The 25,160-nt window shown below is 45.5% G+C and overlaps 2 protein-coding genes across 3 annotated transcripts in view; both read left to right on the top strand.

Annotated features, from left to right (window-relative positions):
- Nucleotides 1-1,959: 1,959 nt before the first annotated feature.
- Nucleotides 1,960-22,657, top strand: ZNF212 (zinc finger protein 212). The gene is made up of 6 exons (XM_030854174.2): nucleotides 1,960-2,095; nucleotides 13,323-13,712; nucleotides 13,845-13,971; nucleotides 15,198-15,287; nucleotides 16,091-18,363; nucleotides 19,389-22,657. Exons 1-5 carry the CDS (start codon nucleotides 2,072-2,074, stop codon nucleotides 16,957-16,959), a joined length of 1,500 nt encoding a protein of 499 aa, XP_030710034.1. The 5' UTR covers nucleotides 1,960-2,071; the 3' UTR covers nucleotides 16,960-18,363; nucleotides 19,389-22,657.
- The window catches only part of ZNF783 (zinc finger protein 783), a 19,433-nt gene continuing 13,994 nt past the window's right edge, over nucleotides 19,722-25,160 (top strand). The window contains exon 1 of one of the 2 annotated variants that reach the window (XM_060305168.1): nucleotides 19,722-19,838. In XM_060305168.1, the coding sequence (XP_060161151.1) occupies nucleotides 19,782-19,838 (57 nt within the window). In that variant the 5' untranslated portion in view covers nucleotides 19,722-19,781. Of the gene's footprint in view, nucleotides 19,839-23,932; nucleotides 24,062-25,160 lie in introns of those variants that run through there. The other variant, XM_030854170.2, reaches the window with a different exon arrangement.

Below are 25,160 nucleotides of genomic sequence, written 5' to 3'. Positions count from 1 at the left end.
GATGCAACAAGGTGACATTTATCTTGGTGAATTCATTGCAGTTCAAGGCTTGGACCTTGCCAAAGCTAAACCAAACCCAAATGAGAAATTGCTTGTTACCGAGCGCTTGCTCTGTGTTAGGCATTCAGCTGCACAAGCACCTTACTTCCATCTGTTATCTTGCAATGAGTAATAGGGATCGGAAGTGCTTCTTGAGCTCCTAACCTGTGACAGGCACTGTTCTAAGCACTTGATTTGAACTAACTCATGTAATCTGCACAATAACTCTATGAGATACGTGCTACTATTATCCCTCACTAATAATGAGGTCATGGAGGTGCTGGTAAGTTCATGACTTGCCCAAGGTCCACATCTAGTAAGTGGCAGCGCTGGGCTAGGGACTCAGACGCTCTCACTCCTCATCCCACTTTCTAATCACTGCACCATCTCTGCAAGCCCGTGAGGCTGCAAACCAGCACCTGGTGCTACCTCCCTTGCACATTGGGAATTTGATCTAAATATTTTCCCAGAGTTCCAGGCAGGGATGCTAAATCATGCTGACTCTCAGAGACTGACAGATAAGGCAGAGAATCAGTTTAATAATTTCCAGGGGTGGTCTGGACATTTGCATCCGTCTGACCTGCATGTTGTCTCCCAGAAGCTACACGGGAACCTGCATCATCAGAAGTTTGCCTGGTGGACATAGAAACAGAATAGAGAGTGTGAGTTCTATAACTGAACTGTTTAATCCTTTGTCCTGATATGTCTGCCTCCACAATCATGATATTTTTCTTTTCTGTATCTGACAGTAAGTTTTTGTTGGCCTGAGACATATCTCGAAGGCTGACTAATTTTCTCAGCCTGTCCCATTTTTTCTTTAGGTGTATTAATGATTCAACCAATCCCCTGTCAGTCTGGTTGCCCTGGACATCATGCCTTCTCTTGGGGCTGACTTTTCCTATCCTTATCTTCTGATTCACCATTCAATCATCCAAGAATATTCATGAGCATTTCTGTGTGCAAGAAATGGAGGATAACAGTGGAGATATTTTAGTGAAACATAATTACGATGCAAACTAATGAAAAAAATGAGGCTATTTCAGATAGTGATAAATGCTATGAAAAATTTCGGGCAGGATAACAGGATTGAGTGTTGGGATGGAGGAGGGTGTTGCGCTGTAGACAGGGTGGACAGGGAATGTCTGTCGGAGGAGGTAAGGTCTGAACTGAGCCCTGCACACTAAGAAGGAGCCAGTCACGTGAACATACTTTCCTGTTGATCTTAAGAGTTTAGCTCTCAGGGGAATTGCTTCATGCCTATCATTCGAAGTGGAAATTCATCGCCTGTCTCTATAGAGAAAATGTGGCACAAATTACATAATTACGTTGCATTAGTGTTGTGTGTTGCGTACTCAAATGGTAAGATAACCATGCTTTTCAATCCAAAACGCAGAATGCATGGTTTAACGTGTAGCGTGTGGGCTGGGTATGAAATCAGGGCTATCTTGGATTTTCCAAGGCATGATTACTATCATTGATAAGCTTCAGGGGGTTGGCCTGGGCACCTAACCCACTGCTGATATGAGAAGTGTATTTCTAGTTTCTAAAAAGTGAAATAACAGGTGTACTTTTGGAATAAAACTGCTTGCCATTTGGGACCGTATCTCTTTTCCCCAACCAGATTACACGTTCTTCCCTCAGAGCAAAGTCTGATTTTTATACTTTTTTGAATCCCTCAAAGCACCTACCAGAGTGCTGGGTACGTAGAAGACACAAAAAGGTCCATGGGTTTGCCTTAAATTCCGAACATGCACTTGACTGGGAAGCACCGAGTCCTTTTGTCCCTCTCGGGCTCGGAGTGCCGAGGTGCTGTTCACCCTCCTGCCGCATGGAGGCGCAAAGGGAATGCCGCGCGGTGAGGAGGAGCGGCTGGAGCCGGTATTGGCCCGGGAGGGCCGAACTCCCATAATGCACCTTGTATCAACACGGCGTTGGGGGCAGCTTCGAGGAGGTGCCGGGGGCGCCCAGCGGACCCGCACGCACCCCGAGGCGTATCAGGCGGGGCCCGGGTGTTGGGGGGCGACTGGCAGCCATGGCAGAGTCGGCGCCTGCTCGGGTAAGAGTCCTCCTGGCGCGGACCCGAGGGCGCGTTCGGGACGGCTGAGCCCCGGCCGGGGCGGGGCTTCGAGGTGCGGGGCTGGGCGGCCGTGGTCCGCAGCTGGCGTGGGTCAACGCCGACCTCCCGCGCAACCCCAGAGTTCTGCCCTCCCCCTGTCGGTTTCCTCCGCGTCGGGCCACAGCCCCAGTGCCACGCGCCTTCGCCGAGAAACTTCTCGGAGGTTTGTTTCATGTTCTTGGATTTGCTACCGTCCCTACACGTTTTCGTCCCGCCCTAAGAGAGCCCGTTTCCAGGCTGGCGAGGGGGCGCGGATTGGAAACCTTGGGTCCCCGTCACTGCCAGTGAACTTGCCCGGTGCTTCGGGGACCCCAGGACTCTGCCTCTCTGCGACCAGCTCGTTCTCGGGCTGATGGGTTTCCCTCGTTTCTTCTGCCGTGCTGTCCTGCTACAGACTCTGCCCTGGGTTGCAGCCGCAGGTTGAAGTCAGGCTGGGCTTCCTCTCCTTGGGACAGGTGTTATCTCACTGTGTAGTTGTTGGCTTTTGTCTGTGAAGCTGTCGATCTCTTTCCCTCTCCCCCTTCCCCAGATGTCCCCATTCAGGGAATGGCAAGACGTGGAGCTTGGGCACGGTGTCGGGAAACTAGGTATCAGCCGTAACTCAGCTCTCAGCTATCCACTTTAGTGATTTTAGGCAACTTTGTTCACTTGAAGCCTCCTTTTCCTTAGCTGTAAGTTGAGAGTGTTGGACTAGTTACTAGACGATCTCTAAGGTTTCTGGCAGCTCTGACACTCTCATATTATTACAAAGTGGTGGTTATTTTAATGATACAGGATGATTTGTTATAGGAAGGGTAGATGGAGTTTAGTTGGGTTCTAGTGCAGCATTTCTCGATCTAGAAACACTTTCAAAATCGTGTGAGACCTTTGTGAAGATAGAGGGCTAAGGAGATCCTGTAGTGAAAACTTGACCATGAGCTGGGTGCATTGTATTTGGTTCTTGTAGGAAGTGGGTAAGAACTAAGAGGGGAAGAATTGGAAGACTTAAAGAACACAGTGTTTGCTTTCAACAAATTATGGAAACAAGACACAGATGTTCATGATAATCACAATATTTACCTCGTTTTGATTCCTTTAAGTTAAGGTGATCCAGTCAAAGACTTGCCTTTTCCCCAAGATCAAATTGTAGTACTAAAGTCGGGCAGGAGGACAAGTTACTAATTTCCAGAGTACTTCTTGACTGGTCAGCGCCGTTACCTACATGTCTACAACAGACCTTGTTAAAAAGAAGTCTTGGGTTTCCCAGGTGCCGCAGTGGTTGAGGGTTCGCCTGCCGATGCAGCAGACGTGGGTTCGTGCCCCGGTCTGGGAAGATCCCATATGCCGCGGAGCGGCTGGGCCCGTGAGCCATGGCCAATGAGCCTGCGCATCCGGGGCCTGTGCTCCGCAACGGGAGAGGCCACAACAGTGAGAAGCCTGCGTACCGCAAAAAAAAAAAAAAAAAAAAAAAAAAAAAAGAAGAAGTCTTAAAGATCCTCCAAAATCCCCAACTATCCTTTAAGTAATTTATGGATCTGTCATTGCAGAACGTATTTAAATTGTCCTTGAGCATATTTCTTTTCTCATCTTGAGATGAAGATTCTGTACCTTTTATTTGACAGTATGGCCAAGTGGGTGCCCTGATGAAAACAACTAAAAATGCTGAGGGGGAAAAACAAATATATTTGAAATGTAGCTAGTAAAGGATACGTGGAGGGGCTTCCCTGGTGGCGCAGTGGTTAAGAATCCGCCTGCCAATACGGGGGACCCGGGTTCAATACCTGGTCTGGGAAGATCCCACATGCCAGGGAGCAACTAAGCCTGTGCACCACAACTACTGAGCCTGAGTTCTAGAGCCTGCATGCCACAGCTACTGAGCCCAAGTGACGCAACTACTGAGGCCCATGTACCTGGAGCCTGTGTCTGCAACAGGAGAAGCCACTGCAATGAGAAGCCCGTGCACCGCAATGCAGAGTAGCCCCCGCTCACTGCAACTAGAGAAAGCCCACACGCAGCAACGAAGACCCAACACAGCCAAAAATAAATAAATAAAATAAATTAAAAAAAATAAAGAATAAGTGGAGCCCAAAGACTAAGTGGAAAATGGAGTGCTTAAGAGGTAAGCAGAGTTCTGAAGCCAACTTTGAGGGCATTGGCTGAACATTCATCTGTAGTGTTTATGACCTCAAGGGGCCTGGAAAATAGAAGACAAAACTCAGAGCCTACGGTGGGGAGTCTAAGACGCCTCCTACTCCAGTCTCATAAAACTGAGACTTCAAAGGGCAACGTTCAGTGTGAACTGGAAGTAAGCTCTTACCCCCAAGGAGTGATTGCAAAGAAAATCATGTCAAACCTTGGTGCTGGGAGATGGGTGCAAGGTGCCCCTTGAAAATTCATGTTGACTCTCAAGTGGGTTTATTGCCTGAATTCACACGACCTTGGTGTCTGGGAAACCTTAAGCCAAGAATTTAGTTTAAAGTAGAGCCTCCAGCCGTCTATAAGAAATAAACACAGATCTTCTCCAGAGGAGTCTACACTTAACTCAGACTTCAGATAATTCTCAGATAAAATGCCAAGAAAAATGAATTCACAATAAAAAGTTATCCAAAAAGCAATGAAAAACTATGAGAAAAAGCCAGTAAAATTAATGGGCAACAAAATTAGACCTTCAGAGATTTCAGATATTGCAATTCCAGAAGAAAAACATATTGGAATTCCAGTAGGAAACACACACACACGCGCGCGCGCACACACACACACATGCACACACACAATCTGCACTGGAGGACATATTTGATGAATATCTAGTGGCTGAGGATATTGTAGGACTGATGCAAATACTAATACTTAGAAGTCCCGTAGATCCCAATCAGGATAAACATAAAGAAATCTCTACCTAGACACGTAATAGTGAAAGTACAGAATACAAGGCAGAGAGAATTCTTAAAAGCAGCCAAACAAAAAAGATTAACTTCAAATGAACCATTGTAAGGCTGATGAGGTTCAGCTTCTCAGCAACAGTGGAAGCCAGCCAACAGTAGAATGGTTTCATCAAAGGGCTAAAAGAAAATAACTATGTAATCCCATATTTTAAAACTATGCAAAAGTACCTTTCAAAAAAAAAAAGGTAAAATAAAATATTTTCAGACAAATTAAAACTGACAATTTGTTACCAATATACTCTTTTTTTTTCATTTTAACATCTTTATTGGAGTATAATTGCTTTACAATGGTATGTTAGTTTCAGCTTCACAACAAAATGAATCAGTTATATATATACATATGTTCCCATATCTCTTCCCGCTTGCGTCTCCCTCACCAATATACTCTTATTAAAGGAAGTTCTAAAGGATATACTTCAGGTACAAGGAAAATTATCTTAAGTGGAAAGTGAAAGTGTAAGGAAGTATGATGATCCATTAAAATGGGTAAATCTAAACAACTATTGACTGAATAAAACAGTAATAATCTCTTGTGGGTTAAAACCAAAGGCAGAATTAAAATACATGGCAGCATTGATGTAAACGTTAGGAAGAGATGATCAGAATTCAGATATTTAAAGGTCTTTGTAAGTAATTTCTAGGATGGTTGCTAAAAGACTAGAAATTGGCTGTATAACTTACAATTTAAAAGGGGGGATAATAGAATAAGAAAAAATCTAAAAGAAGGCAAGAAAGAAGATGGGATAAATAGCACAAAAAAGGTAAAAATAAATAAAAATAGGTCAACAATTACAGTAAATGTAAATGGACTAAATGTTCTAGTTAAAAGGCAAAGATTGATAGGATTGGTTAAAGTTCAGCAAATGGCTTATAAGAGATACAACTGAAAGATAAAGCTATAGAAATGGTTGAATATAACAGGATATGAAAACATGTATCAGGCTAATACTAATCAAAAGAAAAATGGCTTAACTGTATTAATATTGCTAGAGATAGACGGCTACTACTACTTTTATAATAGTAAAAGATTCAATTTACCAGGCTGATAGGACATTTCTAATCTTATGTGCACCTAATTATACTGTCTCAAAATATATAAAACAAAAATTGATAGAACTACAAGGAAAATCCATTATCATAGTAGAAATTTTAACACAACCTTAGTATTTTATCAAGCAGAGAAAAACTAGTAAGGGTGTAGTGCATTCAACAGAACTTTCTGAGATGATGGAAATATTCTCTCTGTCCTGTTCAGTGTAGTAGCTACAAAGTACATGTGGCTATTTGAGCACTTGCAATGTGGCTCAATAGCTGAGGAACTGAATTTTTAATTTAATTTTAATTAATTTAAATTTAAGCATCCACATGTTTCTAGTGGCTGTTATATTGGACAGCACAGATATAGAGGATAATACTAATTTTTTTATCCACATATCAATATATAATTTCAACGTTCAGAGAGATTAGTGAAAAAAGAGAGAAGGCAAAAATACCCCATTAGAAATGAAAGTGTGTTCTGGTGGCTGATGCTGACTGTAGACCAGGACCTTAGGTAGGGTTGTTGAACAGAACATCACCATCACCACCACCAACATCCCTCTCCATGTGGCTTGGGATTCTTCAGGCAATTCCAGCACCTACATGCCTATGATTTGCTCTGCTTGACATGGAGTGGGGCAGACACAAACTGTCCCTGACAAACCCTCCTTTAATTGCAGATTCGTGAACAAAATAGATGTTGTTGTCTTAAGCCACAAAATTTGGGATTATTTATGATATAGCAATTGATGATTGGAACAGATACCTATGGAATATATTTAAATACCAAAAGGTGTTAAAAAATACCTTACAAAAGGAGTATATACTGTGTGTGTGAATTGAAACATTTTATCCTAAAGATGTCACTTCTCAAATTTATCTATGGACTTGATGCAGTGCCAAACAAAATCTCTAAAGATATTTTTATGAAACCTTTCGAGCTTGTAAACTATCAACAGGCCAAAATTAGTCAAGATACTCCTGTAAAATAAGGAGGTGGGACTTGTATCAATAATTATCAAAAAGCTGTGGTCATTAAGATGGTAATTTTGGTAAAGCAGTAGAAAAATTGACCCATAGAACAGAACAGAGATGCCAGAAACAGACTGACTGTATGTATGAAAACTTGATTTATGACAGAGATAGCATTAAAAATTAGTGGGTAGGGCTTCCCTGGTGGCGCAGTGGTTGAGAGTCCGCCTGCCAATGCAGGGGACACGGGTTCGTGCCCCGGTCCGGGAAGATCCCACATGCCGCGGAGCAGCTGGGCCCGTGAGCCATGGCTGCTGAGCCTGTGCGTCCTGAACCTGTGCTCCGCAGTGGGAGAGGCCACAACAGTGAGAGGCCCGCGTACCGCAAAAAAAAAAAAAAAAAAAAATTAGTGGGTAAATGATGGATTTTTCATTATATAGTATTAGATCTATTTATTGACTTTCATATGAAAATCAAAGCTTGCACTGTACACAAATACTGTCTCAGTTCTAGTTGAGATAAATGCTTAAATGTGAAAGTCAAAACTATCAAGTGTTTAGAAGACAGTATTGTGGGATATAGATTTTTTTTTTTACACCTGACACAAAAGTTCAAACCACAAAAGAATTAATACTGATAAAACTCAACTACGTTAAAACTAAGGACTTTTAATCAAATGATAATAAAGAGAATTTTAAAATGAGGCACAAATAAGGGAAGTTATTTGTAACACATATGACTGATAAAGATTAGTATACAGAATTTACAGAGAAATTGTATGAGACAACCTCATAGATCCTATGAGAAGTCAGATAACCCAAAAGATAAATGGATTAAAGATTTCAGTCAGAGGAAGTTTGAATGGCCAATAAACATAAAAAAGATGCTTATCCCTTGTTAAAAATCAAGGAAAATGCAGGTTAAAACCATGATGAGGTATCATTTCAGATCTACTAGAGGGATGCAAATTTTAGTTTGACAGTAACAAATGTTGATGAAGCTGTGGAACAGCCAGAATACTTACAGACTTCTGACAAGAATGAAATTGGTATGACTGCTTTGGAAAACATTTGACATTATCTGCTTAAGTTCAGGATGTGTATATACCCTATGAGCCAACAATTCCCCTCCTAGGACTATACCCTTGGGAAACTTGCCCATGTCCACTAGAAGCCAGACACAATTCTATTTATCATAGCACTGCTTGTAATGACAGAGATGGGGAAACATCAATAGTGGAATAGAAAAATAAACTGTGGTATAGTCACACGATGGAATATTATACAGCAATGAAAATGAATTAATTAAAGCCACCTGCAACAACAAGCTATTCCCAGGAGTTGTAGAAGAGTGACTTGTTCATATAAAATCCTAAAACATGCAAAATTTAAAGAATATATATTTTTTGGAAACAAACGTAAAAAAAAACAAACATGAAAAAGGGCAGTTAATAGTAAAAACCAAATTTGGGATAGTAGTTACTTCAGAGAGTTGCACAAAGGACTGTAAAGGTGATATATATAAAACACACACACACACACACACACACACACACACAGGCATACCTCATTGTATTGTGCTTTGCTTTATTGCACTTGGTAGATACTGTGTTTCTTACAAACTGAAGGTTTGTGGCAACTCTGTGTTGAGCAAGTCTGTCATCGACCATTTTTCCAACGTGTTTGCTCACTTTGTGTCTCTGTGTCACATTTTGGTAATTCTCAAAATATTTTGAACTTTTTCATTGTTTTTATATTTGTTATGGTGATCTGTGAACTTTGATGTTAATATTACAGAAAGAAGGCTCAGATGATGGTCGGCATTATTTACCTGAAAAAATTTAATTTTTTAATTAAGGTATATACTTTTTTTAGATGTAATGCCATTGCATTAGACTACAGACTACAGTGTAAACATAACTTTTTCTATGTACTAGAAAACCAAAAAATTCATGTGACTTGCTTAATTGTGATACTTGCTTTAAGAACCCACAGTATTCTCCGAGGTATTCTGTGTGCATGTGTATATGTGTGTGTATATACATATATATTTAATTTTAATTAATTAATTTTTTAAACTGAGTGGTGGTTACATGGAGATTTGTTGTCACTACTTTATATATTTTATGTATTATGTAAATATTCTTTTTTAAACTATTCAGTAAGTCATGGTATCTCAGAAGTGACCTTAAATATCATCTAGTCCAGCTTAAGCAAGTATCACTTTAGAGCGTTATTTAATTGTTCAGTGTTTTACTCAAGCAGATTGTAGGTGTCTAAACAACAGGGGCTGTGTCTTGTACTTAATGGGTTTCAGATCATGGCTGCAGGCCCAATGTATGATACATGATCTGACACTATGATACAATATGCAAGCAGGACTGTCCCAGAAAATCTAGAAATACAGTTAGTGTAAGTATACTTTTAAAAAATTTCTCACTACCTTCAGGAATTTTCTTATATATGGAACTTAAGAAAAAAATTATGGAGGAATACGTGTTTATTGAAAAAGTCAAACAAGCAATAGTTTATAATCAAAGATTAAAATTCCTCTCTCTCATATCCTGAGACTGACTCATGTTAGTATAGTTTGGTGAATACCTTCCCAAACCTTTCTGTGTGTGGAAACATATACACGTATCTTTTCTCTTCTTTAGGAAAATGAAGTCAGAATAAATATGTTTCCCTAAAAGTTGACAGCCTATCAATGTATGATGAACAGTCTTCCAAACCATACATATAGATCTAACTCATTCTTTTTAACAGTTGTATAACATCATCTTTGGTCGTGCCATAATTTATTTAACCATCCTCTTATTAATAGACATCTAGAGGGAGTTCCCTTGTGGTCCAGTGGTTAGGACTTGGTGCTTTCACTGCCATGGCCCGAGTTTAATCCCTGGTTGGGGAACTAAGGTACCGCAAGCCACGCGGTGTGGCCAAAAAAAATATTAGACATCTAGATTATTTCCAAGTTTTGGCTATTCCAGAGAATGTTGCCAGTAATCATCTTTGTATGTATGTCACTAAACAGTAATGCCATTTATTTTTGAAGATTCCCATAGCGGTACTACTAGGTGAAAGGGTTTTTAATGACTTCCTGGATATTTTCTTTCCTCAAAGTTTGTAGTATTTTTCATTCCTTCCAGGAGTGTTATGGAAGTGCCAGTTTTACCACGTCATAGTCAGCTCTGAATGTTGTTCCTGCCCCTTTCTTTCATATTTCTCAACCTCGTGGGTGAAAAGTGGTTTCACTTGGTTGTATGTGCATTCATGACTGCTAATGTGGCTGTCTTTTCATTGGCTTATTGACCACCTGCATTTCCACTTTCGCAAATTATTTATAGTTGCAGTTTTATCTTTGGGTTGTTTATCTTTCCTTTGCGCTTCATATCCTGTTTACAGATATTCTCTCCCAGTTTGTTTTTAGACTTTGTTTATGGTATCTTTTATAATAGCTAATATTTTCTCCTTAACGTTCTGAGTGTTGCTTACTGAGATATAATTTACATACAGTAAAATTTACTCCTTCGGCATAACTGTAGTTAAGTGAGTTTTGAAAAACGTGTAGCCATCATATTACCAAGTTATAGAATATTGTCATCATCCCAGAAATTACCCCTAAGTAATTAATTTCCCCCAATTCCCGCCTCTGGCAACCACTGATCTCTGTTTTGTGTCTATAGTTTTCCCTTTTCCTCAGTGTCACGTAAATGGAATACAGTATGTAGCATTTTGTGTCTGGCTTCTTTCACGTAGCCTAGTGATTTTGGTATTTACCCATGTTGTTACAAGTCTCAATAATTTGTTTCTTTTCATTGCTGAGGAGTATTCTGATATACGATATGTCTTTCCTAGGGCTGCTGTAAAAAAATCCCACCAACTAGGTGGCTTAACCAAAAAATTTATTGTCTCACAGTTGCAGAGGCTAGAAGTCTGCAATCAGGGTGTCCACCGGGTTGGTTCCGTATGAGAACTGTGAGGGAGAGTCTGTTCCATGCCTCTCCCCCAGCTTCTGGTGGTGCCAGGTGCTTCCTTGGCTTGTTGCCGCATAACTCCAACCTCTGCCTCCACTTTCACGTGGTTGTCTTCTCCTTGTATGTGCCTTCACATTGTCTCTTCTCTCTCTGTGTGTTTGTCTCTGTCCGTATTCCTCCTTCTTTACTAGGACACCAGTCACATTGGATTAGAGCCCACTGTCATGACCTCATTTTAACCTGATTACTCGGTAAAGACTATCTCCAAGTAAAATCACATTGTGAGGTACTAGGGGTTAGGACGTCCACATACCTTTTTGGGGAGACACAATTGAACCCATAACATACGAATGGACACAGTTTGTTTGTTTATCCATTCACCAGTTGATGGACATTCAAATTGTTTCTGTCATGATAGATAATTTAAAACAAAAGAAAAGAGGAACCTTGGCCTGCCTGCTCTTTTTAGCCTTTGACTATGTGGAAGAGGAGAGATGTTATTTCTCTGCTCAGATCCCAACCCACCTTCCTGTTTGGAAAAAGTGCTAGAAAGCAACACAGTGCTGGCCACAGAAAGGAAAGAGGAGATTCCAAAAAACTAGAGACTTAGAGACTTAAAGTTAAAAGCAGAACATGTGATGAAATGAATTTACCCAGTAATCTAAGTTTTTTGTTTCATTTGTATTTTTCTTTTACATTAAACTTTTCTTTAAATCTTTTTTAAGGGGGATACTTAAGCTTTTGGCTGTATGCTCAATAATGAACTGAGTTGGTTAACTGGAGTAGGTCATGGCCAAACTTAAGAGTTCAGTTCTGTGCCGGTTGGTTTCATCTTGTCCCCTCTTTCTCCAGACCATAAGCTCTGGCCCTAGCAGTTCTTTCAAAGATATTTCCTTTCAGTGCCTTGTTCTCAGTGTCCTCATTATGGTTAGAGAAGCAGCCTTGAATCAAGTGTATGCTGTTACACTTGAGAATATGAAGTTTCAGGGGTTTAGGACTGAAATGAACATGCAGTGAGACAGTGAGGGCAAGAGGCAGTTCAGGAAGACTTCCCAGGTGTTGGTTTTAGTAATTTTGAGGTTCAGCCACAGTGATTTTTCTACTATCTGGGACAGACCATAAAAATGTGAAGTCTAAGGACAATGTCCGAGGACTTAGTCAAGTCATTTAAGTAAATGTTTATGAAGGATTTAGTAGGTGTTTTCACTATACTAGTTGCTAGGGTGCAAAGATGAATGAGGTGAGTCTTGTAGGTCCTGCTAAGGAATTTTGTCTTGATTGTGGGGAGCCACTGAAAGGTTTTTAGCAGGGCTGACGTGATCAGCTACAAATCAAGAAGGAATGTGAAGTTGAGTGTGGATGTAAGTTACATCATTTATCATAGCAAAGTGTTAGAAATAGTCCAAAATATCAAGTAGAAAGAAATGGGCTTAAAAACTGAATACTGATGCAGGGAAGTCTTACGGAATATGCTGACAGTGAAACACAGGTAACAAAACATGTACAATATGATTGCAGTTTTGTTGAAAAAGAAATAAGTTAAAAGATGAAAAAAACTTATAGGAAATACACCAAAATTCCAAGCTTATTTCTGGACGGTGGTATTTTACATACATTTTTCTTTCTTTCTTCTTTTCAGCGTTTTCTTGTTACAGGATAGATGTATAGTTTGCAGTATCAGAATGTAAAAGCACCTGCTTTTTATTTTTATATGTTTTTCATGCTTTTATTAGTTTACTGCGTGGTATATGCCTCTTAATCTTTTTTTTTAAATAAATTTATTTATTTATTTTTGGCTGTGTTGGGTCTTCGTTGCTGTGCGCGGCCTTTCTCTAGTTGCAGTGATTGGGACTACTCTTTGTTGCGGTGCGTGGGCTTCTTATCGTCGTGGCTTCTCTTGTTGTGGAGCACGGGCTCTAGGCGCGCAGGCTTCAGTAGCTGTGGCACACGGGCTCAGTAGTTGTAGCTTGCGGGCTCTAGAGCGCAGGCTCAGTAGTTGTGGCACATGGGCTTAGTTGCTCCGTGGCATGTGAGATCTTCCCCGGGCCAGGGCTCGAACCTGTGTCCCCTGCATTGGCAGGCGGATTCTTAACCACTGCACCACCAGGGAAGCCCCGCACATGCTTTTTAAATTGAAAAGAAAGAAAAGAAGTAGAAACTAGGTGCTGTAAGCGCTCCTGGACCCACTGGACCCATTGTGTTTTTTCACCTGTTGTTTGGAAGTGACACTGACTGCCTGACGCCGTATCTGGTTCTTCAGCACAGGAGGAAGCGCCGCTCCACCCCTTTGACTTCCTCCACGCTGCCCCCACAAGCACCAGAGGAAAGCTCCTATTTGCAGACCACAGATATCTCACTCTGGACAGTGGTGGCCGCTATTCAAGCTGTGGAGAAGAAGATGGAGTCCCAGGCTGCCCGGCTGCAGAGCCTGGAGGGCCGGACGGGGACGGCTGAGAAGAAGCTGGCCGACTGCGAGAAGACGGCCGTGGAGTTGGGGAACCAGCTGGAGGGCAAGTGGGCGGTGCTGGGGACCCTGCTGCAGGAGTACGGGCTGCTGCAGAGGCGGCTGGAGAACATGGAGAACCTGCTGAGGAACAGGAACTTCTGGGTCCTGCGGCTGCCCCCGGGCAGCAAGGGCGAGGCCCCCAAGGTAAGCCTTGAGGGTTGAGAGTCAGACCAGAGGGGGTGGGCCCAGCCCTTTGTTAGGGAAGATTCTCAGTGGCTGGCTTTTCCTTTGTGGCTTTGGTAGGAGACACTCACTATGTGACATTTGTGATTTCAGGTGTCCAGGTCACTTGAAAATGATGGAGTCTGTTTTTCAGAGCAGGAGTGGGAGAACCTGGAGGGCTGGCAGAAGGAGCTGTACACAAATGCGATGAAAAGCAGCTATGAGACTCTGGTCTCTCTAAGTAAGTAGCAGAGTTTTCTCCCTAGAATTTGCTCTCAGGCATCCTACAATTCTTGGCCAAGTAGCTTGTGACCCAGGCTGCATCTGTGATTCTAGTGGGCTGTGGATCCTCTCTTGGCCTCAGCCAGGCTGAGAAATGGGAGTCTCCAGGCCCTCAATTTATGAAGACTTTCGGAAAGGTCTTGGTGTTGTGCATTTTGTATTTCTTCCCTGTGCTCATGTAGTCGGTTCACCGCTGTGGCCTCTCCCGTTGCGGAGCACAGGCTCCGGACGCGCAGGCTCAGCGGCCATGGCTCACGGGCCCAGCCGCTCCACGACACGTGGGATCCTCCCGGACCGGGGCACGAACCCGTGTCCCCTGCAGCGGCAGGCGGACTCTCAACCACTGCGCCACCAGGGAAGCCCCCAGTCAGTTCTTGATAATGTTTACTAATAGATAAGATGTCATCATGTGCCTTAGGGTTTAACATGGCTAGGGTTCCTCATGCTGCATTTAATACTTAGGACTGCTTGACAGGAAATCCTTTGTTGCCTGGGATGGGCAGACAGCATGGGCTCACCAAACACTGTTTCTTGGCGTTTACCTGGAATTACAGATGGTCCTTGTGGTCCCAGTGTTCATTTTGTGTTGATGAAAAGTGCCGATTGATAGATGTACATCTTTATATGTAAAATATAGGCTATTACGTAATAAATGCATTTTGTTTGGTTGACAAAATCTTTTAGAACCTAGGTCCGTGGAGGCATGTCAAGAAGGCCAGCGTGCCTGGAGTGAAGTGGAGGGGGAGGGGAGTAGCAAATAGGTCAGAGATGGGACTGTGTGACCTCGACTGGCTCACGTGTTCTGCTAGTGGCTGTTTCCTTGTCTGTCATAGTGGGGGATAGCGGTGCTGACCTTACCTTGCAGTGCTGTAGCCCAGATGAAGTTAGATACCCGGAGAGGAGCCCATGTCCGTGGGTGGCAATGGTGGTGTTGGAAGGAAAGCAGTGGGCTCTGAAGCCTGACCACCTGTGCCTCAAACGGCTGAGAAGGGGCACTGAAGGCAGCAGTTAGCTGAATGGATCACTCGAATTGGCCATAATTTTCTAATTGTCCCAAACTGCTAAGGGAAAGTGACTTTGAATCTTTTGAAGTTTTAATATCAGCTCCTTGACATTGGTCACCTTGTTCATCGGCAAATGACCAGTACTGTCTCCTGGGCTCACACTGTGCCGTTTCCAACCCAGAGGTGCTTGGCCAGCCAGAAGGAGAAGCGGAGTTGGGTACAGAGATGCTGGGTGACTTGGAGGAGGAAGACGCTCGTGGTGTCCACCCAGGTGAGTGGCTCCAGAACACTCCACCCCAGGCCCGCTCCCTGCAGCCTGTGGTGAGCTGCCCCACTGCTAAACGGCCAGACACTGATTGTTAGTAACCTCACCCGGCATTTAGTTGTTCTAAAGTCCTTCATGATTATCATCAGCTCACCTATTATATGTGTATCTTACCTCCTTAACTGCTGTGTGGAGTCCCTAAGGTTCACGGCCGTGTCACACTTCTGTATGCCCTGCAGACAGTGTAGAGTGTCTAACAGGCCTTAGTCAAAACCCACTGGAGATTGAGAATAGGGTTGGTCAGACCTTCAGGAGTGAAGCTAACTGGGTAAGGGGCAGGAGAAACCGTTGTAAACCAGGTAATTTGGGGAGAATATGCAGGAAGAACAGAGCTGGATGCGTGAATTTTTAAGCTATAGGTTCGGTTGTTTGGTTTTTTTTCAATTATTCACATGTATTATTTTAACACTCTGTAACACTTAAATTAGCTTAGGTGTTACCTATGTATACTTTACCATTTTCCACAGAGTTGAATACAAATTTGTGGACAAGCTTAGAGGATTTATAACACTGTTCTGTAAGAATAACATATTCGGATTTCCGATCAGTATGTCTCTACCTGAGTATAGGTTACTTTTTCAGGTCTTGCAGCCCAGTCTGTCTCATCCTCTTCCAAATTATCCTGATTCCCTTGATCCTGGGGTACTTTGATTTGAGCCCTTCTGAAATTCACAGATGTTTGTTCAGCTCTGAAAAAACCAAAGGTGCTAGAATGTGATCTTTTTTGTGGCTCTTCTTTGTCTTGGCAGTGGAAGGGGTTATGATCAAGCAGGAGATACAGTACACGCAGGACGGCTCTGCGGAACTTCCTGGAGAGTTCTCGGGCATTGCCGAAGAGCACGCTTTCCTGAGCCCAGAGCAGCCTGAGCTCTGGGATGGTCAGGGACGTTCTGTCCTCTTGGAATCAGGTCCCGGGGACACTAATCCAGAGGAGCCCATTGAGGGCAGTAGAGACCCTGGCAGTGGCAGAACTCTGGGCTGCCCCCCGAAGCAGAAGTCTACCAGGCAGCTGCAGCTGGGTCAGCAGCGTGGGCAGGGCCTGAAGCTGAAAAGGGACACTGCTGGCCCCTACGAATGTTCCGAGTGCGAGGCCATCTTCCGCTGTAAGCAGCAGCTGGCCGCACATCTGCGGACCCACTCAGGATGGGAGCCTTACACGGCCTCGGAGCCAGAGGAGAGCCTTCGGCCCCGGCCCCGGCCCCAGCTTAAGCCCCAGCCCCGGAAGGCGAAGCTGCACCAGTGTGATGTGTGCACAAGGAGCTTCAGCTGCAGGGTGAGCCTGCTGACCCACCAGCGCTGCCACCTGCAGGAGGGGCCCGGTGCCGGCCGCCGGGTCCAGGAGCGGTTCTCACCCAACAGCCTGGTCGCCCTGCCCGGCCACATCCCTTGGAGGAAAAGCCGGAGCGCCCTCATCTGTGGTTACTGCGGCAAGAGCTTCAGCCACCCGTCCGACCTGGTGCGGCACCAGCGCATCCACACAGGCGAGCGGCCCTACAGCTGCCCTGAGTGTGAGAAGAGCTTTGTCCAGAAGCAGCACCTCCTGCAGCACCAGAAGATCCACCAGCGGGAGCGGGGCGGGCCAGCCCTGGAGCCCGGAAGGCCCAACGGCCTGCTTTAGGGGTGCCGGCCCCTCGCCCGACTGGGGGAGGCGGAGGGGGCTGGCACTGTCCCCCCGAAGAGACAGTGTAGCGTCAGGGACTGACTTCTTTCTGAGGGGAGTCACTTTGATTTGCTTTCCCTTGACCAGGCGCCAGGCCGAGCCCAAAGGCTGCCCTGAAAACCACGGAAGAGGAGGAGTCGGGGCCAGGCCTCTCCTGCTGTCTTCACCCTGCTGCCGAGTTTGCCATCTCTGTGGCACCGTCAAGTCTCTGCTTTTCCCATCCGAGTTGATAGTCGTGGGCTGGGGTTGGCTCTCTGAGCCTGCAGGGCTGGTGGCCTGTTCCAGGGCCCGTCCCGGCATTCAGGTCTTCCCGAGGGTTGAGTCGGGCCAAAGGAGCGAGCAGACACGTGGAAGCCCTCTAGCTGCTCTTCTTTTGTCATCTCCTTGTTAATAACAAGTAGAAGAAATAATTTAAATGAACTGCTTACTGTGCTCTGAAGACCCTTTTTTTTTGGAATTAGATTTTAGTTGGTTAAAGAAAAAGTCTGACAATTTTTAGATTTCCAGAGTTGTAGAAGTTGTTCCTAACATGGGGACTGGGCCTGCCCTCTGGGAAGGGATCACTTATGGGGCTCTTTTAGCCCACCCACATTTAGTCAGGGCCGTAGTGCTGGGCTCCCTCTTGTGCGGGTGCTTGGCACTCCGGAATAGGGCTACCTGACCGAGAGGAGGAGAGTAGTAGGGTCAGACCCCAGAACCCCTGCTGGGAATGAAGGGTCCTGTAAAGGAGCTGAGGTACGGTCCTGCTTCTCTGAGTTTGGGTTTCTCTCTGCTCTTCCATCCCATCCTTGCTGCGGTTCTGCAGCCTCCCAGCATAGAAGACTACTTTTTACTTAAGGTTGTTCAGCTTATACCAGTGGTTACTTGAGTTGGTTTTTATTATACCAGTTGTTTCTTGAGGTTGTTCAGATCACACACTTTCCACAGTAGCTCTGGGATTGACTATTCCTGAAATGGTGGAAAAAAAGCACACAGATGCCCATCTCTCAGGAGTGTTGAATGCCTGCCCCACTGTTGTTTGGGGAGATGAGAGTGGGCTCCTGGGTCCTATGTGAATGTCCCGTTTGATGTTTGCAGTTGCCTAGAATAAAACTTAACTACTAGCCAAAAAAAAAAAAAAAACCCACAAAACTCCTGTTTGATGTTTTTCTCCATTTGTCAAGAATACCCTCCTGGGGCCAAGATGGAGGCGGTGCCTGACCTGGAGCAGTGCCAGAGACCTGATGGCATAGCCTGACCTGCATCCTTCCTTAAACCTAGGGAGATGAGAAGAGGCGTGTATGGGAATACTCACCAGCACCTGTGGTGGCCGAGGGCTGCAGGCAGTCTGAGCATCTGCACGTTGGGAGGTAGAGAGGGCAGGTGAGACACGGTGGGTGCACCAGGAGTCCTGGGGAGCACTTAGGGGTATTGGCTTAGCTACACATGTGGCCGTGTGGGTCCGTCTTAAACATGGTGCTGAGTGGCAAATGTAAGAAGTTGAATGAGATCTATAACACAATACCATTGCTGTAAATTAAAAACATGTACACAAAACAAATCACTTTGTAAGAACACATAGAAGCGAAAAGTTACATACAGGCATTATGGTTGCCCATGGGAGGAATGAGTGGGATATGGGATTGAGAAGAAACTAAATAAATAGATAAAAATGAGCTTGGTCGCTGTAAGGTAAGGGATTATCTTGGTGTAGAAACGGAATGTGGAGGGAAGCTGTCGTAGGGCAGCGCCGTGAGAGGTGCTCAGCTTCATTGTATGGAGGAAAACGTCTGGAGCGTCTCTCCTAAATCCCTTCTCCAGTCTCCTGCCTGTGGGTTTTTGCATTAGAGATACCCCCTATCCCATCCTTGACTATTCTTACCTCCCAGTGAGTGCTTTAATGTGACCAGCCTTTGCCTCGCATCATGGGGAGAAAAAGTACAAGATAGGCTCCTATTTCTCCAGCAAAGTTAGGTGGTTCTTGAGGCAGGGAAATGATTGTCTTAATCCATCAGACTAGTGTGATAATGGCTAATGTTTGCTGAGCACTCATGTGCTAGTCACTGTTTTAAGTTCTTCACATAAAAGTGAACTTAATCCTCACAAGACCCTATGTGGTGGGTACGATTATTACCCCATTTCCCACGTGAGATGCGGGAAGAGACCTGAAAGGTGATGCAGAAGCAGAGGTGGCTGTGAACCAGGCCATCTTGCTTCAGTGCTCACACACTCCACCACAGGCTCTGTTGCTTCTGGCTGACCACGATTAAGGACCTCGTGTCTGGGTTGGATTCTAAGTCCTTGTTACCCAAAGTGTGGTCTCTGCACCAGAAGCATTGGCACCCCCTGGGAGCTTGGTAGAAGGGCAGGCTCTGAGACTCACTGAATCAGAATCTGCATTTTAACAGGATCTCCAGGTCATGCTCTGCACACAGAATACACTGTTTTAAGTGATACAAAAAATCTTGGCCTGCTTCAACTGTCCTTCATTGAAAGTCTGCTCTGCTGGGTGATGAGAAGGAAACAGACTGTGCAACTGCCTGAAGGACAGGGATGATCAAGTTAGATTAAATCAGCATATAGTGAAGAGTGAAATGCCAAACATCAGAGACTCATCTGTCCAATCTTCTCCTTCCTATTCCACCAGGTAAGGGCCTAATCATCGCCCACCTACTTTTCACTCAGTAACCTAACTGGTCTCCTACCCTTAATCACGTCCTTTTTGCTACCAGGGTTATTGTCCTGGAACACAGATTGGACATGGGCTTTCCTCAAAGCCTTGCAGTGCACTGACGCTACTGATGAAGAGCAAGCTTTTAAGTGTAGATTCAAGACTTGGACAACCTAACCTGCTCTGGGTTTGTTCGCTTCTCACACTAAATTCTCTCTCCTGCTGCCACAGTGGGATTCCCGTCACTTAGTCAATAAGCCGTACTTTCCCACGACTGAATTCAGCTCAGGCTTTCCCTCTCCGGGGAATGCCCTTCTCTGTGAACCAAGTACTATTTATTTTTCACTACTCAGTTCGTAGGCCCCCTTTTGTGGAAGCTTCCCTTGTTCATTTCTTTTATTCAACAAATATATGTTGAGCACCTATTATTTAGGTACTGTTTTAAATACTTGGGGTATGTCAGTGTACAGAAAAACAGTCTTTGCCCTAGCTGAGTTTACATTCGATCAAAATATATTTCCTTTAAAAAAAATTATTTTTAATTGAAGTATAGTTGATGTACAATATGTAAGTTACAGGTGTCCAGTATAGTGATTCACAGTTTTTAAAGGTTATACTCCATTTATAGTTATAAAATACTGGCTATATTCCCTGTGCTGTACAGTATATCCTTGTAGCTTATTTTATGCCTAATGGTTTGTACCTCTCAATCCCCTACCCCTGTGCTGTCCCTGCCCCCTTCCCTGTCCCCATTGGTAACCACTAATTTGTTCTCTATATCTGTGAGTCTATTTCTTTTTTGTTATATTCACTGGTTTGTTGTATTTTTAGATTCCACATATAAGTGATATCATACAGTATTTGTCTTTCTCTGTCTGACTTATTTCACTTGCATAATACTCTCCACGTCCATCCATGTTGTTGCAAATGGCAAAATTCCATTCTTTTTTATGACCGAGTAGTATTCCATTGTATATATGTACCACATCTTTATCCATTCATCTGTTGATGGACGCTTAGGTTGCTTCCATATCTTGACAATTGTAAATAATACTGCTGTGAACAGTGGGGTGGATATCTGTTCCCTTCTTGTACTGTACCTTTGCATACCTTAGATGTTGTTCACCCGTGAATGTCTGAGTAGCCTCCATGTGCAGAGTCTACAGAGGGAGGGATAAAAGGTTAAATCAGATTTTGTTCTTGGGCTCACAGGCTGTCAAGGGACTTTAATAGAAGATAGAAAATGAAGCTAAAATTCTGTAAGAGAACAATTACATTCAAGTTGCAGGACATTGGGAAAGGCTTTATGAGAGATGACATTTGAGCTGGACCTTTAAGGATGAGATGACGGACATTCTAAAAAGGAGAGACATGACCAAACTAGACCTTATGGGGCATGTACCAATAAACACCAATTCATTTGACTTGTCTGGAGGGTGGGGTGGGAGGAGGGGAGTAGGGGGACGTGGTTGGAAAGAGAGGTTGGGGTCAGACTAAGGAGTTTGGATTGTATTGAGTTAGTAATGGGGAGCTGAGAGTTTTGAGCAAAAGGGTGACCTGAATCTAACTGCGATTTGGGACTATTAACCTAAGAAGAGGTACAGCATGCTTTTGTTGTTGCCGGGGTGGGGGATATGTTAGAAGGTTTTTGAGTGAGAACAGCGAGAGCCAGTGAAGATCTGACTGGGTGCCGCTTCAGCGCGAAGAGAGTGATGGACAAGATCACCGAGGTGGAGTCAACAGGAGGCGATGCTCTTTGAAGGCAGGGACCAGGTCTTAATCGTATCCAGATTCCACAGCTCTGAGCATGGGGGCTTCCCACATAGATGGTCACAGCACGTTTACTGAATGAACAGGTATAACAGGAATTCACAGGATAGGGAGCTCAGTGCTGTCTGAACTAGGGAGGGCTTCGTGGAGGAAGGGGGATTTGGTTATACTTCTGGTCTCCCTCTTCTAATACTTCCCCTCCTACCACTTTACAATTCTGGGTGGGTCCACTTTCTAATCTAAAGGTAGGGTGAGGGGGCCACGGGAATTCTCTCTGAGCTGCCCCATCTCCTGGCTGAGGGCACTAGCACATGAGTATCTTGACCACCCCCCAACCCTACGTGACCCTAAGGTGTTGTTTTAGTGGCCCTCACCTGACCAGCCCACCCTCTGCAGCACAGGCCGATGGCCAACTGTCTCAGAGTGGGCTGCACCTGGGTGGAGTCACCCCTGTCCCTGCAGGGTCTGTGCCTCTACTTTGGAAATCCAGTGTTGTCAACTCACCCAGAGGTGTTCAGGCCCTGGAGACCTGATCTAAAAAAGAGCAAATCCACAGGAGACAGATTAATAACGAAGGATGCAAGGAATTTTAATTTATATTACAGCTACACCTGGCCTGACACCCAGGCTGGTCTGCTGTGGAAACCACATTATGGTGTCAAGTTTCTGTATTTTTTGTTCAGTATATTTATAAAGTCAGAGCGTGGGAATGAGAGGCAGCTCTGGGAGCTAATGCACAGGGCAGTGTGATCATTCAACCAGTAGAAGCAGCATTTCATGGCAACTAGTTAGAAATGAAATTCTGGACTCCTACCCACTCCAGCCGCAGGCCTAGAAACTCTGAGACCGGTGCCCAACAGTCTGCATTTTAACAAGCACTCCAGGAGAGCATGATGCACACTGAAGTTTGAATACTGACTTACAGAAACTCTTCTAAAAAACGCAGACCAGCTGTCAAAAATTAGAGCACTCTTCCCTGAACAAAGCTTGTTTAATACTAGCATCTTCCTCTCCAATCCATTTTCCGGACTCTTTCTGTTTGCCTTGGACATTAACTCTTACTTTATGAGATCACAACTTATCAATTTATAAGAAATGTATAATCCTTAATATATTGGTCTTACCCCTGCTGAGAACCGAGGGATGCTCTTCCTGTCTTCAGCACAAGTTTGCAAACTGTCTTAAGGTCAGGTTACTTCAACAAGGATTTCCACAATAAACAATGCCATATATTGATTTGACTTCTTGTTACCTTAAAGTAACACTTCCTAACCTTGCCCCAAATTCTACCGGTGCACCTTACTTGGAGAAGGTATCAATTTACTTATGTTCTTATTATATTGATTGACCACACTTTTGCTTGGATCAAATACATGGGCAAATCATTTTCTCCCTCCCTCCCAAGAGAAAAATACTAAGAAAAGAAACAAAAACAAAGCATACACACAAAGAAACAAAACTGCAGAGTAATTTCTAGTGGGAAGAATTTCCGGGCTTGTTGGACAAAGAGTGAGGTGATTGGGAAATGCAGAAAAGATAGAAAATAAAAGTTAAATGGCATGCAGCATATTTTACTTTATATTCAGAGATTAACAGGTTTTCCAGAGCAAGGCTCGGTGGGTTGCAGATGAGGAAAATAGGTCCTAGATTGAGTCGTTTATTCAAGATGCCTCAGGGCCTGAACTAGTGATGGATTTACTCTTGCTGCAGAGGATCCCCAGCTGGTGGCTGATGCGCAAGTGAAGACTGGGCGTGGCAAAGAGGGCTTCAGGGCACTCTGTGGAGGATGCTCGAGTCGCGTGTCTGCTGGGAAGGTGGGCCCCAGGGAAGGACGAGGAGACCCAGGGTCCCCAAAGGGAGGTTTGGGGAGGGAGGTGGGGCTTTTTTTTTTTTTTAAGGAAATAAAATTTTCCTGAGGTCTTTCTATTTGTTCTGGAAAACTAATAAAGTTTAAAAACCCTTATTGATCCCTCCCACCCCCCTGGCTTTTCCCGGGCAAAATGTATAGTCACTTTGGGTCCATTAGAGGTGTTCAAACGGCAAATCAAGTGCATACACTTGAGATTACCCGGCAATGACGGACCTTCCCCCAAAGCTTCGAAGTTTCCTGCGCGTTTCCTTTATTAGCTCCCTGACTGGATTGCCCCAGCACCCCGGAGCGGGGTTAGGGTCCCACCGTGCCGGCCCTGCGCGTGGCCCGCGCCGCTCGGCCCAGGCCCGAGGGTCGCCTCCGCCCGAAGGGAGCCCGTCTGGAGGGCTCCGCGGCGCGTGAGGCCCGGCGTCGACTACCGCGGCCCAGGAGGGGGCGGGCACCCCGCTCCCCCCGGGAGACCCCCGCGGCCGCCGGGGCGGGTGGGCGCAGAAGGCCGCGGGTCGCGGGCGTGCGGTCCTTCGGGCTGCAGGGGGCGCTGTGCGCGCCCTCGGGCAGGGCCGCGAGCGCAGCTCTTGTTTAAAGGGCCGGCGGGGCACGTGGCTCGGACGCAGCTCGCGGCCGCCCGGCAGGAGCTCCGAGGCTGGGCGGCTCAGCTCCGCCTCCGCCGCCGCGCCGCGCAGCGCCGCGCCGGGCCCGACAAACCGGGTCTGAGGAGAGCCGCCCAGAGAAGGACGCGGGCAGCCATGGCCGAAGAGGCGCCTGCCCCGGTAAGCGCCCCCGCGCGGACGCCCAGTCCGGCCAGGCCGCCGACTCCACCGCCGCGTGGGCCCGCGCGGGTCTCGGTCGGGCGGCCCGAGAGGCCCGCGCGCCGCCTCCGTCCAGGCCCGCGCTTCGGGCCCTCTCGTGCCGCCTGGCCGCCCTCGTCCGCCTCGTCCGAGCGGCCGGGCGGCCCAAACGCGAGGCCGGGCGCGGCGGGCGGACGGCCCCGACGTCGGGGGACAGACCGGGCTTTCTAGTTACACTTAAGATGACAAGCCCTCGTCTTTGAACCGAATGGCTGTTTCCCCGCCCCGTCCATTGTCTCACTGGAGGTCCGGCGGCCCCGGAGGCAGGCGGGGGGCAGGGGCGCCGGCCCCATTCGGTTCTGACGACCGAAGTCTGGGGCTCGGGGCGGGGAGCGGTCTGAAGTCGCCCACCTAGTAGAGGCCAGAGCCTGCCGCCCACCAGGGGCTCCGGAGTTACACCCCCATTAAGGTGCCCAAGTGTTCTTCTGACACCTAAGAGGTGTTGAGTGCTGTTTACTGACGGGATTGTAGGTGTGGTGCTTTTGTTGTTGTTTTTCGTGTTTTTGTTTTTAAGATTAGTTTAGCAGATGTTACAATGTTGGCTGATAATGTGCAGTGTGTCCAATTCGGAGAAAATAATCTGTCCTTTTTTGACATACTCGAAAAACATTTGTAAAGAGCTCAATAAACGGTATCTACTATTATTAATACATCTTAATAAAATGTTTGAAGCTGTGATCTTTCTGGATGCTGATTATTGTGGATGATTTTTAAGGAGGAACTTTTCTCTCCTCTTTAACTAGTGAGTTTGGTGTGTGCTTTTTTAAGGGTCCTCTGAGTGCGAGGCAGAAGAGGATGGGAGTTCTTGGCGTTTATGGCCCCCAGGAAGGCCCTTCTGTAGGGGGACAAGTGACCTTTTCAGCTCCCACTTAGCCCAGGGCCACTTTCTCAGTACTCTTTCTGACCATTCTTATCCACCCGCCCCTTTTCCTCTGCTGTCTTGTGTAGCACATGAGATCCCAAGAAACTCCTCAAACAGGACAGATTTGCCCTCAACTTTCGATAGCCCATGGTATCACAC

This window comes from Globicephala melas, chromosome 9 (assembly GCF_963455315.2).
Source record: "Globicephala melas chromosome 9, mGloMel1.2, whole genome shotgun sequence".
NCBI lineage: Eukaryota > Metazoa > Chordata > Mammalia > Artiodactyla > Delphinidae > Globicephala > Globicephala melas.
Note: the sequence above shows the minus strand (reverse complement) of the source record. Positions and strands in the feature narration are given on the sequence as shown.